At 42.5% G+C, this 20,367-nt stretch overlaps 1 protein-coding gene across 6 annotated transcripts in view; it reads right to left on the reverse strand.

The window, feature by feature from the left end:
* Nucleotides 1–20,367, reverse strand: part of COL4A4 (collagen type IV alpha 4 chain) — a 149,007-nt gene that overhangs the window by 13,800 nt on the left and 114,840 nt on the right. For 3 of the 6 annotated variants that reach the window (XM_069578392.1, XM_069578393.1, XM_069578391.1), the window contains exons 38-42: nt 12,899–12,970; nt 11,442–11,579; nt 11,235–11,348; nt 9,272–9,427; nt 3,585–3,826 (exon numbers count right to left, since the gene is read on the reverse strand). In XM_069578392.1, coding sequence (XP_069434493.1) covers nt 3,600–3,826; nt 9,272–9,427; nt 11,235–11,348; nt 11,442–11,579; nt 12,899–12,970 — 707 coding nt within the window. In that variant the 3' untranslated portion in view covers nt 3,585–3,599. Of the gene's footprint in view, nt 1–2,626; nt 2,636–3,584; nt 3,827–9,271; nt 9,428–11,234; nt 11,349–11,441; nt 11,580–12,898; nt 12,971–20,367 lie in introns of those variants that run through there. The other 3 variants (XR_011254685.1, XR_011254686.1, XM_069578394.1) reach the window with 2 other exon arrangements.

Raw genomic sequence — 20,367 nt, forward strand, 5'->3', positions numbered from 1 at the left:
ATGATACTGATATGGGAATCTCACTTTGAGAATTGCAGCCCTAAATGTTGACATTTTTTTATTCTTGGTTACATTCACATCTCTTATGACAGTTTTTTCCCCCTAAATCTTCATTCAGTCTCCCTGCAATCATTCCACAAAGGACAAGAAATAATAGCTCTAAGCAATCAGTCCATTCTAAAGGAGATCAGTCCTGGGTGTTCATTGGAAGGACTGATGCTAAAGCTGAAACTCCAATACTTTGGCCACCTCATGTGAAGAGCTGACTCATTGGAAAAGACTGATGCTGGGAAGGATTGGGGGCAGGAGGAGAAGGGGACGACAGAGGATGAGATGGCTGGATGGCATCACTGACTCGATGGACATGAGTTTGAGTAAACTCCAGGAGTTGGTGATGGACAGGGAGGCCTGGCGTGCTGCGATTCATGGGGTTGCAAAGAGTCAGACAAGACTGAGTGACTGAACTGAACTAAACTGAAGCAAAAATGACGACCGATAACACCAAGTGGATGCTTTATCATGCATGAGAAGTGAAAGTGTTAATCAGTTGTGTCTGACTCTTTGGGACCCCACGGACTGTAGACCGCCAGGCTCCTCTGTCCTTGGGATTCTCCAGGCAAGAATACTGGAGTGGATAGCCATTCCCTTCTCAGGAGCATCTTTCCAATCCAAATCCAGGGATCAAACCCAGGTCTCCTGCCTTGCGGGTGGGCTCCTTACCATCTGAGCCACCAGCGGAGCTCAACATGCATCAGATCCCATGCTAAATGGTTTATGACTGAATGTTCCCACCCAGGCTGTGTGTGTGTGCTGCTGTCATTAGAATATTACAGGGAAGAAAACTCAGGCCCAGGGAAATAAATGACATTTATTTATTGACAAGTAAATGTCATGCAGCCAGTTTGTGACATGCTGCTAAGTCGCTTCAGTCGTGTCCTACTCTGTGCGATGCCATAGATGGCAGCCCACCAGGCTCCACCATCCCTGGGATTCTCCAGGCAAGAACACTGGAGTGGGTTGCCATTTCCTTCTCCAATGCATGAAGGTGAAAAGAGAAAGTGAAGTCACTCAGTCGTGTCTGACTCTTCGTGACCCCATAGACTGCAGCCTACCAGGCTCCTCCGTCCATGGGATTTCCCAGGCAAGAGTACTGGAGTGGGGTGCCATTGCCTTCTCCATAGTCTAGATTAAAATTCAAGACACCTTGTATCCAAAACTGTGCTCTTCACCCCCACCCCATACTGCCCTCCTTAAGGACTCTGAACGTCTACGTGCTGAATTCTAAGAAATGCAACATATTGTAGAGCACACCCTTCATTAGTTATCGTTGTCTTAAAATTCATACGAATGTGCCAAATAAAATAAAAAACAATGATAAAGCAGTGAGAAAATCCTAGAAAACCTGGCCATAATGGCAATGGAGTCTACATGATAGTAACTGTGCCTGTGGAAAATGGACTTGAATGCTATAAGCAGTTTGGAATTTAACCTCCTGGAAAATATTGTATGAAACCACAAATAACACCAAGTTAGAGGTCTTTTTACAGTATGAATAGTTTAATGTAAAACTTGGCTTTTTTACTCTGGGTGAGTTGAGAGAGGTATAGATCTTATTCTTCCTAGATAATCTGGTGAGTTATGGTGGAAATTCACCAGTGGAGGTGGAGTGAAAGCAGGTAAGTAAAGGCAGGGCTGGGTATTTGGCTGGTACTTTATATTTAGGATGTTGATGCTATCGTCTAGTGAGTCATAGTATATACTGTGACTATAGTCACAGACATTAAAAAGACTGCAGTGAAAACATTAAATATACAGCAGCAATTTTAAAATATAAACACTAAAAGCAGCAAAATTTCTTAAAATTCTGATTTTGCTTTTTCTTTACTTTTTGACAAACCAGAAGCTGAAAGAAAGGGGCTGAGGCATCTCCTCTAAGGGCCCTAAAAATAATATATGGCATCTGTATTCAGGGCAACATTCCTTGGGGTTAATAACAGTTGCCTGCAAAGAACAAATGCCCACATTCAGGGTTTTTCTTTCCCTCTTTTGAGAAACTCTTTTTATTCTCTTTGAAAATGCCAGACACAAAATCATATGTTACTTTTGCATTGTAGAGGATTAAGTGCACACTTAGTTGAAAAGAATGGCATTTTCATTTTAACGCACAAAGGAACTTGCTTGTTGAAAATGGGCCTCGAGTGTGATGGGAAAGGCTTGTCACAGTCCCTTACTGGGTGGTCAGGACCCATCTTTTCATGTTGTTGATATTGTTTATTTTAGGAATGTTCTCTGTATTCATATTGCAGAATTTAGAAAGGAAACTTGCAGCAGTATCTACTGTAGCATCTCACAGAGAAAGCTCATACCCTGTGCCTGAACTGAATTATATAAGCCGAGTCTCTACACTGCCTTGACAACCTCTAAGGAGGTTCAGCACTGGGACACTCTAATATAGGGCTACTATATCTGTAATGAGGAACAGAAGCATTAAAACCTAATATAATTACAGCACCCCATCTAAAAAATTGAACAAAGTTGCCCTCACAAATACAGTGAAAAAAAGCAAGTATGAAAATGACTGGAAACAAGATTTAAAGGAAATTATTCATCTTATAGCAATGCTTACCTCTGGAACCTGGAGAGGTCCAAAGCCAAAAATGTGAGGCCACACAGCGATTTTCATAAGGTGGAAAGAGATTATAAACATGTAAGTTAGGACAAAAGTGAAATAGATTGAGAAGGCAAATAATAATTTGCATAGACAGCATAGACAGCAAGCAGAATGACGGCATCTTATGTACATAAAAAGTCCACATTCCTGTTACTGACAAGAACGGCTATGATGAATGAAGTTTTCATATCTAGAGAGACCTGAAATGAAACCCTCTTGCACAATATAAAATTCGGGTTGGTTTCTTACGACAAATATGCTCTGATTTAATGTATGGAAAAATCCTGTCCTTATAAAGGCTTCTGGAAATTCCATATTAATTTGCCGAGTTTTGTAGAGTATTCACAGAAAGGAAATACAAGAGGAATCATAGCAGTTCTTCATCGTGTTGTTCTGTGGTCCATCAAAAAGCAGTAGAGTTTTCTTACTCTTTGGACTAGAGTGCTAATTTAAGAGATTGCAAAATATTCAGAACTGACACCACACTGCTGTCATAGTGACTTAGGGTCCTGAAAGATGTGACTTCTGCCAATCTCAGAGACACATGTGTGCCCTTCCAGCTCTTCCTCGGCTTCTTTTGACTTTCTGATGAAAACCTGTTGTCTATAGAGCTGAAAAATCAATTAGTTTCATCTTCATAGAAACTAATGTACTTGACAAGAAACATTAAAATAAAACATCTAGAAAAATTAATGGTAGGGAATTCGGAGACAAGAATTAAGTATATGATGTTCACGTACAACAATCAAGTCTGTCTTTGAATCTCATGTGAAGGAACAAGGGTTTATTTACCTTAGAAATAGTATATATAAAACCAACTCCTAACTTTCACACTCACTTGTTCTAATTATAGGTAAGTTTTCCAAACCTGAGACTCTGTCTTGCAGCTTGAGATAAACATAATCTTTATAAAAAAGAGCTTAACTTACTAGAATTTACTGATAATTTCAGAATAATTACTTTCTGAAAGATAACCCTCATAGTAAATATTTTTTAAAAAACACTCCATGTAGGCTAGGTGGAGATGATTAGGCATTAGAAGCTTACCCGGAGGACCCAAAGGCCCTCGTCTGCCTGGAGGTCCAGGTAAACCTTTGTCTCCAGGTGGCCCAGGACTTCCAGGTGGCCCCTGTGGCCCTGGGAATCCCATTGGTCCTAAAAGGAACATGAAAAGGAGGGCACTAGAATGAAGCATTATAAAAACAACAGCTTGATGGACTGAATTCAGAGGTTCACTCCAGCAAAATGCAGGGCAAAGTCAGCCTCAGATTGGAGAATAGCTCCCTCTTTCTTCTGGAAGGCTGAGAAGAGTTGCCTCTGTCTAAAGGAAACACAACAATCCATCAACAGGACAAAGGAAAATCGTTCCATGATCAAAACAGAACTAAGTGAGGATGAAAACCCAGTAACCCTAAACTTTCTCTGGAGACAGTCAAAGGACTGCCACAGAAAGGGACACTTAGGAAAGATGCTCCACTATCTGGGAACACCCACCCTGACCCTGAGACTCCACCCTTCTCGTCCCCACTCTCTCAAGTTCAGCCAGACCAGCCACTCGATGCCTCCTACACACAGTTCCTTCTCTCCTCCTCATCCAGGAAGTCCTCCGCATTCTGTAGGGTGCAGATCACATCAAGGAGGCCCTCCCTGGAATCCCAACCCAAGTCCATTTGCTTTGCAGTAAGCACTGAGAGAAGTGTGCCTCGCCACCCAAAGCATGTCTCTCATCTAGTACTGTTCTTGTCGTTCAGTTGCTTGGTCATGTAGACTCTGTGACCCCATGGACTGCAGCACGCCAGGCTTCCCTGTCCTTCACTGGCTCTCGGAGCTTGCTCAAACTCACGTCCATTGAGTCAGTGATGCCATCCAACCATCTTGTACCCTGTTGTCCCTTTCTCCTCCTGCCTTCAATCCTTCCCAGCATCAGGGTATTTTCCAATGAGTCAATTCTTTGCATCAAGTGGCCAAAATACTGGAGCTTTGGCTTCAGCATCAGCCCTTCCAAGAAATAGTCAGGGCTGATTTCCTTTAGGATTGACTGGCTTGATCTCCCTGCTGTCCAGGGAACTCTCAAGAGTCTTCTCTAACACCAAAATTCGAAAGCATCAATTCTTCAGTGCTCAGCATTTTTTTTTTTTTTTTTTGGAGTAGGAAATGGCAACCCACTCCTGTATTTCTTAAATGCCTGTAAAATTCCATGGATAGAGGAGTCATAGTCCATGGGGTTGCAAAGAGTCAGACACAACTGAGTGACTAACACTTCAGCCTTCTTTATGGTCCAACTCAGTTAATATAGATGGATACGTTAAGGTATTTTTATTCCCTTATGAAATCATATATTTAACTTAATTAGTGGGCACTCCTTTTGAATTTGTTCACTACTATATTTCTGTGGATTCCTAATAATAATTTATGGAACAGATCAAATATTTCGCACTGGGTAAGTCTAAAAAAGGTAAGCTGAAGAAATTCCCTCACCCTTTTAACAGTTAAACACTCTTTGGCCCTAGGCTCACTGGAATGGGAATTGAGAAGCATGATTAGAGGTTCTACCAATATTTCCAACTCTTGGTATATGCTTTTGTAGGTTGCTATTATTTACATATCTTGCTATTTCCCTAATCCTGAAGTATATTTCCCAGGTGAAAACTAATTCTCTAGGGAAGCCACTGGGGAGGAGGAATGACTTATTAGGCAGAGGTACAAGGCTATATAGACAGCCCCCTTCCTCTCTCTTGGTGACTTGAATGCTAGGTGTGTCTGTTCAATCCGGGAGTTTAATAATTAGAAGCCAAAATATCTGCAGATGTAAGGCACAATTTCTAAAGTTGATTTTACTGCTAATAAAGGTGAATAGGGTTGCTGAGTACTGTTGTACAGGTTATACACTGCACAATTTCAGGGATGCCATTTGTGTTCTAGTCATAGCAGCCTCATGGTGATTCTGACCTTCCCTCTGCTCCAATCGTTTACTTATTTCACATTTGTTTCAGAAATCAGACAGAGTGCTAGTTACTGGGCTCCTGCAAAGTTCAATATTTACATCTCAGTATCAAGTTTCCTTATTTATGACATAAGGGAGGTAAAATGGATAATCTTTATTGGTCTCTTCTCAACAAAATGTCCCATGAACCTTATAATTGTCTAAAATTGTTACAGCCAAAACTAAGGTCCCCGAATATTCAGTTCAGTTGCTCAGTCGTGTCCGAGTCTTTGTGACCCCATAGATTGTAGCATGCCAGGCCTCCCTGTCCATCACCAACTCCCAAAGTTTGCTCAAACTCATGTCCTTGAATTGGTGATGCCATCCAACTGTCTCATCCTCTGTCATCCCCTTCTCCTCCTGCCCTCAATCTTTCCCAGGGTCTTTTCTAATGAGTCAGTTTTTCGCATCAAGTGGCCAAAGTATTGGAGTTTCAGCTTCAACATCAGTCCTTCCAATGAACACTCAGGGCTGATCTCCTTTAGGATTGAATGGTTTGATCTCCTTGCAGTCCAAAGGACTCTCAAGAGTCTTCTCCAACACCACAGTTCAAAAGCATCAATTCTTTGGCACTCAACTTTCTTTATGGTCCAACTCTCACATCTATACATGACTACTGGAAAAACCATAGCTTTGACTAGATGGACCTTTGTTGGCAAAGTAATGTTTCTGCTTTTTTAATATGCTGTCTAGATTGGTCATAGCTTTTCTTCCAAGGAGCAAGCGTCTTAATATCATGGCTGCAGTCACCATCTGCAGTGATTTTGGAACCCCCCAAAATAAAGTCTCTCACTGTTTCTATTGTTTCCCCATCTATTTGCCATGAAGTGATGGGACAGATGCCATGATGTTTGTTTTCTGAATGTTGAGTTTTAAGTCAGCTTTTTCACTCTCCTCTTTCACTTTCAACAAGAGGCTCTTTAGTTCTTCTTCGCTTTCTGACATAAGGATGGTGTCATCTGCATATCTGAGGTTATTAATATTTCTTCTGGCAATCCTGATTACAGCTTGTGCTTCATCCAGCCTAGCATTTTGCATGATGTACTCTGCATATAAGTTAAATAAGCAGGGTGACAATATACAGCCTTACATATTCCTTTCCCTATCTGGAACCAGTCTGTTGTTCCATGTCCAGTTCTAACTGTTGCTTCTTGACCTAGATACAAGTTTCTCAGGAGGCAAGTAAGAATTTAAGAATTTTCCACAGTTTGTTGTGATCCACACGTCAAAGACTTTGGCATAGTTGATAAAGCAGAAGTAGATGTTTTTCTGGAACTCTCTTGCTTTCTCGATTGCCGGGAGCCAGCGTGAGGAATCCCGCCCGTGGCAAAGGTCATGAGGAAGGAAGCCCAACAAAACGCAAAGGCGTGATCCGGCTTCAGGGGTTCCCCCTGAGTTTTCCTGAACATCTACCCCCCAAAAACAGAGTCTGCCTGCTTTATTACTGTGCTTTTCACTCTTCTGACATTCTCTGGAAAAAAGTTAATTCAGGGCTTCAGTCTCCTGCATCAGCTCAGACCCCTTTGATGGCTAACTTGTCTGACAGGTTCCCCCCGACTTTTTACAATTTGTGAATTGCTTATACCCCCCAGTCACGAGAGGCACAAAGCTTAAAGCATCTTAAAGATACAGAGCCTTTCTTAAAGAGCTAAAAATCATATTGGTGACAGGTTTTCACTGTTGACTCAATGACTGCTGCCAGGCCTCCATATTCTTTATCTTTTAGGCACCTGAAAGATATTAATCAATGTAATTGGGATATAGGAATAGGAATACAGTAGTTTTGATGTTAGCAACACTAGACTTTTGAGTTAATTACTTTTCTTTGTTATATATCACTGCACTCTTCTGTGTCCTTGCTATGTAAGAATGTAACTTTATTTAGTGCTTTCTGAGAGTGACACCAGACTTTGGGAAGAACAACACAAATAAGCCTTCTGGTTGACAAACCCTTATCAGAAAAGGGCTGTAAAATGTTAATTGGCCCTCTGGCCAGAAGATGATGTCAATCACCTAAGACTTGTGTATACAACTAGGTATGCAGAAAGAAAGCCTGGTCTCCATAAGAGTCAGGGCCGCTGATGCTGCATAATTTTAGACTATCCATTGATGTCTATGTACAAAAAAAGGTATAAAAGGCCTTTCTGGACAATAGGGGATGGGCCAGTCACTGGACTGGTTTCCCCCGTGTCTCCTCTTTACTCTGTTTTCAGGCTGAATTCCCATTTGAGGTGTGGAGGCTCGCCATGTCTACTTACTTGCCCTGGCTTCTAAGATCCGTGAGAGAGGGAGCCCAAGGTGGGGCACTCTCCGATATTGAAACGGATGCCAGTGGCCTAACGTAGATGGTGGAAATCTCTTGTCCTGAGATTTTATTGGCTTTCCCCATAAACCAAGTTATTCAGCCTCATTTCTCCACTAAACTTTCCTACTATACTATTTCTTTTTAATTTATTTTATATTTCTAATTAAATAAATAAGCTTTCCTCACCTACGCCATTCACCCTTCGAATTTCCCTGGATCCACTGGGGCTGGACCCCAACACTCGATGATCCAATGGATGTTGGCAATTTGATCTCTGGTTCCTCTGCCTTTTCTAAAACCAGCTTGAACATCTGGAAGTTCATGGTTCATGTACTGTTGAAGCCTGGCTTGGAGAATTTTGAGCACTACTTTCCTAGCATGTGTGATGAGTGCAATTGTGCAGTAGTTTGAACATTCTTTGACATTGCCTTTCTTTGGGATTGGAATGAAACTGACATTTTCCAGTCCTGTGGCTACTGCTGAGTTTTCCAAATTTGCTGGCATATTGAGTACAGCACTTTCACAGCATCATCTTTTAGGATTTGAAATAGCTCAACTGGGATTTCATCACCTCCATTAGCTTTGTTCGTAGTGATGCTTCCTAAGGCCCACTTGACTTCACATTCCCCAAATATTAGCAGTTAAGTAAAACTTAATTAAAATAAATATTTTAATCTTAAATAGTGGGAGAATTCAGTAGTGGAGACACTTTTGTGAATATAAAAAGGCAAAGTCAGCAGTCTAAAACTGAACTGTCCAATACAGAAGCCACTAACATGGCTATTAAACAGTTGAAATTGGCAAGGCCAAACTGTGTTGTGCTTTAAGTTTAAAATACACACCAGATTTTACCATCAAAGAGGAGCATCTTATTTGGGAAAGAAACTAGGTTTGTACAACCAGCCCTAATTACCCTTTGATAGTTTATATTGATTTTATGTTAAAATGTAATAATATTTGAATATATTATGTCAAAGTAGGAAAATCTTTATTTGTTTCTTTTAACTTTCTAAAATGTGGCTATTACATCTTTTAATTACATATGTAGCTTGCATTAAATTTCTATTGTATAGTTCTTGTCGAAGATTATCAAGCATGTTATTAGGGACTAAAGATGAACTTGTGTTTCTTCTTCTTACTTGTCCGACTGTCACCCACATTTTAGGATTCTGGGCAAGTCAGGACATTTTGGAAATGTAGTCATTATTGCCATAGGAAATGAGAATGACCTCACAGTAGTGCACACCCCAGACCTGCAAGCCAGATAGGAAAGTCATCTAGTACTACTTAAAAGAACTATTTCCATTCATACCTTTCTGGCCGTGTTTTCCATCACATCCTGGGAAGCCTTTGTGTCCTGGAGGGCCTGGTGGGCCCGGGAGACCTGGAGGCCCCGGCAGACCACAGTCTCCTGGTTCCCCTTTCAGAAGGTCGACACTCCCAGGTGGTCCTGGAGGCCCAGGTACTCCTGACCACAAGAGTAGGCAAAAAGATTTTTTCAGTCAAAAACAAATGTGCATGCTGGCTGCCTAAGAGCTTCTTAAGGAAAGGAATTTAATCATTTACAAGCAAGCGATGCAAGGAATTAGAATAAGAATGTCAATAGTATCAGAGGTGAAGGGTATGTCTCTTGAAGCCCAAGTTGAGAAATGTGAACAGTCTGTTAGTAACTATTATGACAAAGTGAGCTATGCAAAACCTTCCTTCTCTTCAGAGCCATTCCTTTTGGAAGCATCAGTTTTGACTTTTCTTTGCATTGCCTTCCCATTGCTTTCATGTGATAGATGGATGGATGGATAGATAGATGAATAGATGGATGGGGAAATGGGTGGATGGATAGGTGGATACATGGATGGATGGATAGATGAATAGATGGATGGGTAAATGGATGGATGGATGGATGAATGAGTAGATGGATAGATGGATACATGGATGGATGGATAGATGAACAGATGGATGGATGGGTAAATGGATGGATGGATGGATGAATGAATGGGTGGATGGATAGATGGATACATGGGTGGATGGATAGATGAATGGATGGATGGGTAAATGGATGGATGGATGAATGAATGGGTGGATGGATACATGGATGGATGGATAGATGAGTAGTTGGGTAGATGGGTAAATGGATGAATGGATAGATGGATGGGTGGGTGGACAGAGAGATAATAGATTTTTAAGAAAGTCTGACTAGGCTCCTTGGTGGTCCAATGGTTAAGAATCTACCTGTCAGTGCAGGGGACATGAGTTTGATCCCTGGTAAGGGAAGATCCCACATGTCTGTACACCACAGCTAAGCCCATGTGTCACAACTACTGAAGCCCACACACCCTAGAACCATGCTCTGCAACAAGAGTAGCCCCTGCTCGCTGCTACTAAAGAAAGCTCATGCAGCAGCAAAGACCCAGTGCAGCCAAGAATAAATAAACCAAAGAGAGAGAGAGAGAGAGAATCTGGCTGATGAAAACGGAATATCCACTCAATTAAATTTAAAATCCTATTTGAAAACCATTGTCTACACATGGTATTTGAGCCCAAGTTCTATTCCTACTTAACTTCTAACCTTCTTAGCATATTTTGGGGCATTTCAGTTTTTCATAGTGTAAAGCAGAATTACATATTTTTTATCCCACCCTCACTAAAACCTAAAGATGTAAAGGTTTCTGTCTCTCTGGAAGAGTTCTATGAGCTAGTAGGAATATGATTGCCTGCATTTGGCAGAAGGCTGCACTGAGCCACACTCTTGTTCCAACTCCCCAGTCAGCTCTGGGTCAATCTTACTTTGTTAAATATTGACTAGCTAGCGTTCATCCCAGTGAAGTGGTAACTGGAGCAAAACGTACTGTGAGCAGCACATGAAGAGACTCTGTGTAGGTGTGTGTGTGTGTGCGAGAGAGAGAGAGAGGCAGGGGTCCTGTCATCTCTGGGCTGAAAGAAGTGCTTTATGTGCTGATACTGAGACCAACAAGGATGGCGAGGCCACCTCCTGCTGCTTCCTTCTGCGCCCTCAAGCTCAGCATCAAGCCAGCGATGGTAAAGACTTGCTCTGTGTCAGAGGTGGTCTGATGGAGTTGAAATAGAAGAGTGAGGGGTCTAAGCGCTGGTCCTGGGTATGCTCCCCACTGCCCACCCTCCCCCTTTTCCATCTGCCAAGTTGATGGGGCTGCTAACGTGTTTCTCCTTGACCATTCTCTCTGCTCCTCCATCCCAACAGAGCTGGCAAGCGTCTAAGGAAAGCAGCACCATCACCCTTTGCCGTAATTATCCCATACCTCTTGGACCATCGGGGCCAGGAGGTCCCTGATCTCCAGGCAGACCCGGGTCTGGAATGTCACCCTTAAGAGCTTTTCCTGGGGCACCTGGAGGACCAGGCGATCCAGCTCTCCCTGAGGAGGAACGTGTTCAGCTGTTAGTCTCATGACATTTGGGAGGTTTGGATGCAGTTATCGAGCGAAGGGCAAAGCATGCTGCTTTCTTACCTGGGGGTCCTGGGGGACCTGGGGGACCTCTTTCTCCGAAAGGTCCCGGAGGAGAAATTCCTGGGTTCCCAGGGTCTCCTGTCTCCCCTTTAGGGCCGGGCATTCCCACTGGACCTGGGGGGCCCATTTCATGCGAACCTTAATGAGGAAAACAGCATTAACACTGCATCTTCTCCTGGTGTGTCCCTGGCATGGGGGCTGAAAAGGAACTGCTTCTCAGTGGGCACAGGACAGGAAAGGAGCACATTCTTCCGAGACCGACATTGTCCACAAGAGTGATCCGAATGGCTGCACAGTCTTCCGGGGGTCACTGTCCCCTCTCTTATGACCCATCACACCTGTCCAGCATAGCTCTGATTGATTTTCATGACTGTTTCCCAGATTTAAAAACACAATTGCTTAGTGACAATACCAACCCTTCAATCTCTACAATCGTTAAGAGAGAAACGAATGAGATGGAACAGTAAGTGATTGTGAATAAACTGGCTTGACATTTAAGATGGAAACTGGAAAATAAACAGAACCATTGTGGAGTTTCACATTGAAAAGGCAGAACTCCACTGGTTTCTTGGAGAGGGCACACATTTTACCAGACTATTTGGAAGAGCCAATAACAATCCTAAGTGACCTAAATGACGTCTTGATCTTCCAAACCATATAAACGTATAAACCATATAAACCCTCCCCAACTACAGATCCAAACCCAGCAGCACAACAGTTCAGTCCTTTTCTCACTGGCTCACAAATGTGCAAGTCTGCTTCTGACTACCTCGTCTGATTGCAAGCTCTTTTTCTGAGAAACGAATGCAACCAATGTGAATTCTATTCAAATAACAGAACAAGCTAAGATGTTGATGATTAGCCTATTTGTGGCATCAAAAATAACAGCAATTTGTTCAGGTAATTTGTTTTCCCAGCAGGCCACTGAAGGATGCTGAAGTACTAATTAGACCCACGTGGTTGTACTTGGCATGACAATACATAAAACAATACTCCAGTATCCTGACTATTTATTTGTTATTCATAACATTTTGAAATCTAGCTCCACCTAAGTGATTATGCAGAATATGTTTAATAGATAGTCACAAGCAGTATCAACAATAGGCACCATTAACCCACCCTTCCCGCTTAAATTGGGTTTTCTCAAGTGCCCGTTTGATAAAGTGAAAGTGAAGTCGCTCAGTCATGTCTGACTCTTTGCGACCCCATGGACTGTAGCCTACCAGGCTCCTCCCTCCATGGGATTCTCCAGGCAAGAGTACTGGAGTGGGTTGCCATTTTCCGTCTCCAGCCCGTTTGATAAGTCATCATCAAAACGAGAAACAGTTCCAACACAGTGAATCTAAGCTAAACCAGTGTCTCACTTTCGCACCCGTATCTTGTGAAGGGAGGAAACGCCAGTGGACTCTCATGGTTCGTTAACAGCTGTTCAGCCTCTTGCAAAGGTTCTCTCTTACCTGAAGCGCCTTTGCTGCCTTTCTGACCCTTCAAACCATGCAGGCCGTTCAGGCCGGGCGACCCAGAGGGACCTGAAACACATCACACGTCTGTGACCCACAGGGGAAGACCCTCCATGCACATTCTCTGACTGTTCGTCACACGCACAGTCCAGGGGAAGGTTAACTGACGGGGACCCACAAATTCTCTAGATGGGAACCATGAGACCTCACCATCTAAACATCACTAGGAAGGCAGAATCCACTCCAGGGATCATCTCTAAACACGGTCATGTGATGGATGTTTTCTGTTAACATAGACTGCTTAACATATACCTTTATATATTATATACTTAAATATTCTTTCCCATTATGGTTTATCATAGTAAAAGTGAAAGTGTTAGTGGCTCAGTCGTGTCCGACTCTGCAACCCCATGGACATTAGCCTGCCAGGCTCCTCTGTTCATGGAATTCTGCAGACAAGAATTCTGGAGTGGGTAGCCTTTCCCTTCTCCAGAGGATCTTCATGACCCAGGGATCAAACCAAGGTCTCTTGCACTGCAGGCAGATTAGAGCCATCAGGGAAGTATATATATAGTAATTTTTTTCCCATTATTCTTTATCATAGGATATTTAGTGTAGTTCCTTGTGCTATACAGTAGGACCTCGTTGTTTATCCATTGTATGTATAACATCCTGCATCTGCTAACCCAACCTCCCACTCCATCCTTAACTTGGCATATATCCTAACACCTAACTTTATTTTTTCATAATGTGTTTTTTTTAATGTGGACCATTTTTAAAGTCTTTATTGAATTTGTTACAATATTTCTTGTGTTTTATGTCTTTGGCTGTGAGGGATGTGGGATCTTAGCTCTCCGACTGGGGCCTGAACCTGCACCCACTGCACTGGATGGTGAAGTCTTAACCACTGGACCGCCAGGGAATGAAGGCTCCCTGTCTTGGGTTTTAACACAGTTCTGTTAGTTTCTGACCATATCATGAATCTCTCTTTCTCTCTTTCTAGGCAGATACAGTCTAGAATTACTGAATGTTGGCATAGGAAATGACCCCCAACTTTACAACAAAAAAAGTCATTCTAGGTAAAGAAGAGATTGGGTGGGAGTAAACCCCTTCTTCCCTCCTCCCATGCCCAGAATCTTCCCTCTCCACCACAGTCTGCAGATTTTAATTTCATCACAATCTACCTGGATAAATGTAGTACGACAGCAAGGACAGGTGGGTCTGTGGCACACTGAGGAATGTGTGTCCTGCTGATGTTTTTGAGTACTGTGCCATTCAGAGAGAACAGGCTTGCAGCTCAAATGTGGCTGCAGCTATTTCTCTGCCACCAATTCTGTCAAAGAGAACCTCTCTGATGCCTCTTTAAAAAAACCAAATTTATTTCATGATGATCACTGAGAACCCCATTCTCTGTAACTGGATAGATCCCACTGATGCCTGCATCTCCTTCTAGAACTTTCTGTCAGATGTCACTAAGGAGCCATCTACTAATCTGATGTGTGCACTTGGTCTCTCAGTCATGTCTAACTCTTTGCAACCCCATGAACTGGAGCCCCACAGGCTCCTCTGCCCATGGAGTTTTCCAGGCAAGAATACTGCAGAGGGTTCCATTTCTGCTCCAGGGGATCTTCTCAACCCAGGGATCGAGCCTGGGTCTCTTGTGTCTCCTGCATTGGCAGGTGGATTCTTTACCACTAGCACCACTTAGGAAGCCCAAAACAAACCACAAACTGTCACTGAGTGATACTGTGGAAAAATCTAAATGAACTCTTTTGTCAACCCAATATGTATTATATTGGGTTGGCCAAGAAGTTCATTCGGATTCTTCTGCATAAGATGTTATGGAAAACCCTGAACAAATTGCTTAGCCAATCCAATATTATATGTGCTATATGACATAAATATATAGATTTGTGGGGAGGAAGTAAAGGGAAGCAGGGAGAGAGGGAGGGAACAGACAAGTTACTAACCAATATGGAACATCCCTGGCTGCTGAGTCTTCTGCCAAGAGCTCCACACATGTCCCACTGATGGATGCGGGAGAAGAATCTTCTCAGCCCCTGGTAACCTTCCCACTACATTAATGGATTTCCCATCCAGAAACTGTTCTTTCTCACCTAAGGCTAAAAGGCCCTCAGAGCACAGTCAGGCATTCATTCAGTTTGGGTCATGGCCCTTGAAACTGTGATAATCACACCTCTGCTTACGACTAACACAAAGAAGTGCCCTCACCAACCCCCATGACACCTACAGAGCTCCCTCTGGGCCTTTCTGCCCAACCTATCCCGCTCTGTATAGCAGTCCTGTCTGTGATGACTGGCTGACTTTGGATAAATTAATTGAGTGCAAGATCAGGTCTTATTACTCCTTTTATTCCTGCACTTAGCATAGATCCTGACACACAGTAGGTGCTCAATAAATGTTTGTTGAGTGAGTGAGTGAATGAATGAGGAAATGACCAAGTCTAGAACAAGGAGGGTGAGGGACTGAACAGGGGGAGTTGCTGTCCGACTCTTTGTGACCCCATGGATTGCAGCATGCCAGGCTTCCTCGTCCTTGACTATTTCCCAGAGTTTGCTCTAACTGATGTCCATTAGGTTGATGATACAATCCAACCATCTTATCCTCTTCTGTCCCCATTCTCCTCCTGCCCTCAAAATCTTTCCCAGCATTGGGGTCTTTCCCAGTAAGTCAACTCTTCACATCAGGTGGCCAAAGTATTGGAGCTTCATCTTCAGTGTCAGTCCTTCGAATGAATATTCAAGGTTGATTTCCTTTAGGATTGACTGGTTTGACCTCCTTGCAGTCCAAGGGACTCTCAAGAGTCTTCTCCAGCACCACAATTCAAAAGGATCAGTTCTTTGGCGCTCACCCTTTATCATAGTCCAACTCTCACATCCATACGTGACTACTGAAAAAACCATAGCTTTGACTATTCGGACCTTTGTTAGTAAAGTGATATCTCTGCTTTTTAATATGCTGTCTAGGTTTGTCAGAGTTTTTCTTCCAAAGAGCAAGTGTTTTTTAATTTCACACCTGCAGTCACTGTCCACAGTAATTTTGGAGCCCACGAAGATAAAATCTGTCACTATTTCCATTTTTCCCCCTTCTATTCGCCATGAAGTGATGGGACTGGATGCCGTGATCTTAGTTTTTTGAATGTTGAGTTTTAAACAAGCTTTTTCACTCTCTTCTTTCACCTTCATCAAGAGGCTCTTTAGTTCCTCTTTGCTTTCTGTCATTAAAGTAGTATCATCTGCATATCTAAGGTTGTTGATATTTCTCCTAGTGAACTTGATTCCAGTCCAGCATTTCACATGATATGCTCTGCATATAAGTTAAATAATCAATATACAGCCTTGACATACTCCTTCCCCAATTTGGAACCAGTCCATTGTTCCACGTCTTGACCTGCATACAGTTTTCTCAGGAGACAGGTGAGGTGGTCTGGTATTCCCATCTCTTTAAGAATTTTCCACAGTTTGTTGTGATCCACACAGTCAAAGGCTTTAATGTAGTCAATGAAACAGAAGCAGATGTTTTTCTGGAATTCCCTTGTTTTCTGTATAATCTAGCAAATATTGTCCCTTTGATCTCTGGTTCCTCTGCCCTTTCTAAGTCGAGCCTGTACATCTGGAATTTCTCGGATCATATATGACTGAAGCCTAACTTGAAGGATTTTGAGCATTACCTTGCTAGCATGGAAAATGAGTGCAATTGTACAGTAGTTGGAACATTGTTTGGCACTGCACACAACTTGGCATTCCAAATTTCTTTGGAATTGGAATGAAAACTAACCTTTTCCAGTGTTGTGGACACTGCTGAGTTTTCTAAATTTGCTGACATATTGAGTGCAGCACTTTGACAGCATCATTTTTTAGGATTGTAATCAAGGAGGATGAGAGATTGAATGAGGTGAAAGAAAGCTATAAAAAAGAGTGAACTCCAATCTCTGTTTGCATCCAACATCTTTCATTGATAGATGTATAGGATGAGTAAGATTGGGGGAAGTTAATGTTATCCACTTATATATAAATAATTCAAGCACTCATTATTATTTCTTCATTAAGGTAAGTCCTCTGTAGACTTCTTATTGGAAGATGGAACAGTTAGTTGGTTCCACTCTATTTTTTATCAATACTGGAAACAGTTATTCTATTTTAAAATCTTTAAAATCTAACCATTAAATTGGTACAAATGAGCCATAATTCTCTCAAAATCAAAAAAGGGGGGAATGCACTCCCATTTTCCCCAAAGCTCTCGTTTCCTAACCACTTTTGTCAGGTCTAGCTGGGCTTGTTTTCCAATTCTCTTTTCTACTTAGGAGCAAATGTTTCAAGTTTCCACCAAAAGAACACACAGACCTTCTTCATCTGCCAAATCTGGATATTTATTGCCATCTATCTGAAACGATAATACATTTTTTGAGACTACTCTGCTATTTCAACGTGTTTTGATCTCTAGCTTAAGCCACTGAGATTGATGGCTTGGGGACTTGGCTGGGGGTGGAATGTCTCAACTCCTGCCAACTCTCCATTGTCACATCAACACGTCCAAATCCTGCTCTGTCACAATTTCAGCCTCTCACCATTGTTGAACTGGCCGACCCTTATCTGACCCAATGTTATCTTTCTAAATTGAATGCAGCTACATCTGGGTAGGGTTTTAAGGGCAATTTTTCCTTTTTTTTACTGAAAGCTTTTTATCCATCCCATCTCTAAATCAGAAAGTTGTTCATGCATAAAATACGTACAGGGCAGATGAGAGGCAATTAGGCTCACAAAACACAGTCCTCGGTAATGAGGCTTTTTAAAATTCACCTCTCTGGTCGTCCTCTGGCTTAACAACCATCATTTAAGGCTGCATATCGCTGCACACACAGGCGAGGGCGTTCTCTAGTCGGAGAATCGGATCTCATCTCCCAACTATAAGCACAATTAAAGCTTCCATCTCTGTGAGCCAGCAGACCCGTGACTGGATGCCCACTCTGAGGTTTTCTTCTGTTGTCAAACTGAAAATGCTTCCCTATCCCCAGGAACCTTTCACAGTTTATACCTTTAATAGGGTGACCAACTTGTCCCTGTCTGCTGGTGGCTTGCCTAGTTCTAACACTGTGAATCCTGTGTTCTGAGCATCTGCTCTGGCCAAGGCAAAGCGGGACAGCTGGTCACCCTAACTTGAAAGCTGCTGGGAAAGAGACCTTTCTTTGAGCCTCTAGGTAATAGCTGAACAAAGTGGAAAACTTCGCAGAACTGAAATAAGAAGGAATTCTCCTTTAATTCAGAAAATACACGAGTGCCTACTAAGGGAATGTACAAGAGCCTGATAGGGCCCCCTAACCTTGAGCTTCAGCCCCCACATGTGCTTGGTGATGGGCACTGAGGAGACATGCGACTGAGAGAGAAACCATCCCTGACTTGACAGAACAATCAGGCAATTACCTCAAGAGGGGTAAATGCGGTGGGGCAGGGTCAAGGAGGGGGCACCAGTTGTAAAAAGGGAGGATGTTTCTGATTTTCACGACTATGAGGTGCTGGGTCTGTCTGTGCTGATAAAAGACATCTCTAGGTGCTTTGTTCTTATGAAACAGTTTACTTGCCATCAACCAAAATAACCCAGCCCACATTCTTTACATGCTCTCATGCCAAAGCTTATTATTTTAGGCTTCTATTATTACAGTCTCCTATGGGGCTTCCCAGGTGGTTCAGTGGTAAAGAATCTGCCTGCAATGCCACAGATGCAGGTTGGATCCCTAGGTCAGGAAGATCCCCTGGAGAAGGAAATGGCAATGCATTCCAATATTCTTGCCTGGGAAATCCCATGGACAGAGGAGCCTGGTGGGCTACAGTCCATGGGATGGCAAAGAATTGGACACAACTTAACAACTAAACAGCAGCAATGACGAATGCCTAACTAGGAATTGAGCATATATAGGTACTGGAAGTCTAAGCACCAAGCTATTTTTACCTATGTTGAAGTGAAAGTTTAAATCTGACAGAATATAAGCAGGACTCAGAATCCATATGGCCTGTTCTTAGTAGAGCAAACAACTTGGAGTTAGCAGCTGGTTTGTTCAAACAAGATAATCAGTCCCCCTGACTTATTTAGAACATACTTCAAATATTTAGTTTCTCAGTTCAAAGCATTTCTGCCAGAGTGTGGTTCATTTTCCTATCAGCATGATAAATGACAGCAATGGATTTATATTGTAGACGTTTTCATTCCTAAGAATGTATTTCACTGTTTTGTGGATTAAGAAAAAAAAAAAAAGACTGGTTGTTCACTGGGCTGTTTGCAGGGAAACACTGTCCCCACATGGCCAGGAAACATCACTGCAGCGTCCATCTGTACACTGGGGTGTACATTTGGCTCAGTTTGCTCATTTCCTCACTCCTCCTCTTAGCAAACTTGTTTCATAGCACCGAATTACGATGTCATTGGAGAAAATTTTGTTATTTGATCAAACTCACTAGCTATCAGTTTTTTAATAACCTATCATACTGAAGCTATGTGGTAAGTGCAAACGAATTCAAGGAAAGGAAGAATCAACAACCACAACATGAGCCTTGTCATTTAGTCAAGCGGAGTGTATAAAATGGCACCAGGGCTTCCCCGGTGGCTCAGGTGGTAAAGAATCTGCCTGCAATGCAGTCTACCCGGGTTTGATCCCTGGGTTGGGAAGATCCCCTGGAGAAGGGAATGGCAACCCACTCCAGTGTTCTGGCTTGGAGAAATCCATGGACAGAGGAGCCTGGTGAGCTACAGTCTATGGAGTTGCAAAGAGTCAGACACTACTTAGCGACTAACATTTTCCATTTTCAGGACACTTGAAAATCCTTGCCATTCTACTATAGTCGGAGGGTAGGAAGAAGTGGAGATTCCGTAGGAGTAAAACAATGGAAAACATTGTCTTCTGGTTCTTTACCAACTTAGTCTCTTAAACACTCAAAAAGTCACCAGAGAATACCCCAACAGAGTTGTAGGGTTTGTCAGAGACAGGAAACAACCACAGTAATCAGAGAAACTCTCAAAATAACAAAATTATTTTGCTTGGAATCCTAAATTTACCACCAATCACTGCACTTCACATTACTAAAAAGGCCAGTGAAGAGGAAGAACAGTGCAAAGATATCTCTGTACTGATGATGGGAGCGTGCCCTGGTCTAGTTATTTGGCAGCATAGAAATACATAAGCGTATACCAGCTCTTCAAAATAAACAACTTCCCTCTATCTATCTGACAAATGAAGAGGTGAGCGTGTAGAAAAATGTTACTTGGATTTTCAAAACAATAAACTGAGTGAGCCCCAAAGAAGGGATTTCCAGTTCTTCTAAGAGGAAGTACTCTTTATTTTACCAAAATTTACTGTAATTATGAGACAACTAAGGACTTCTCAGGTGGTGCTACTGGTAAAGAACCTGCCTACCCAAGCAGGAGACCCAAGTTCCTGGGTCAGGAGACCCCCT

The sequence above is a fragment of the Ovis canadensis genome, chromosome 2, assembly GCF_042477335.2.
Source record: "Ovis canadensis isolate MfBH-ARS-UI-01 breed Bighorn chromosome 2, ARS-UI_OviCan_v2, whole genome shotgun sequence".
Taxonomy (NCBI): Eukaryota; Metazoa; Chordata; class Mammalia; order Artiodactyla; family Bovidae; genus Ovis; species Ovis canadensis.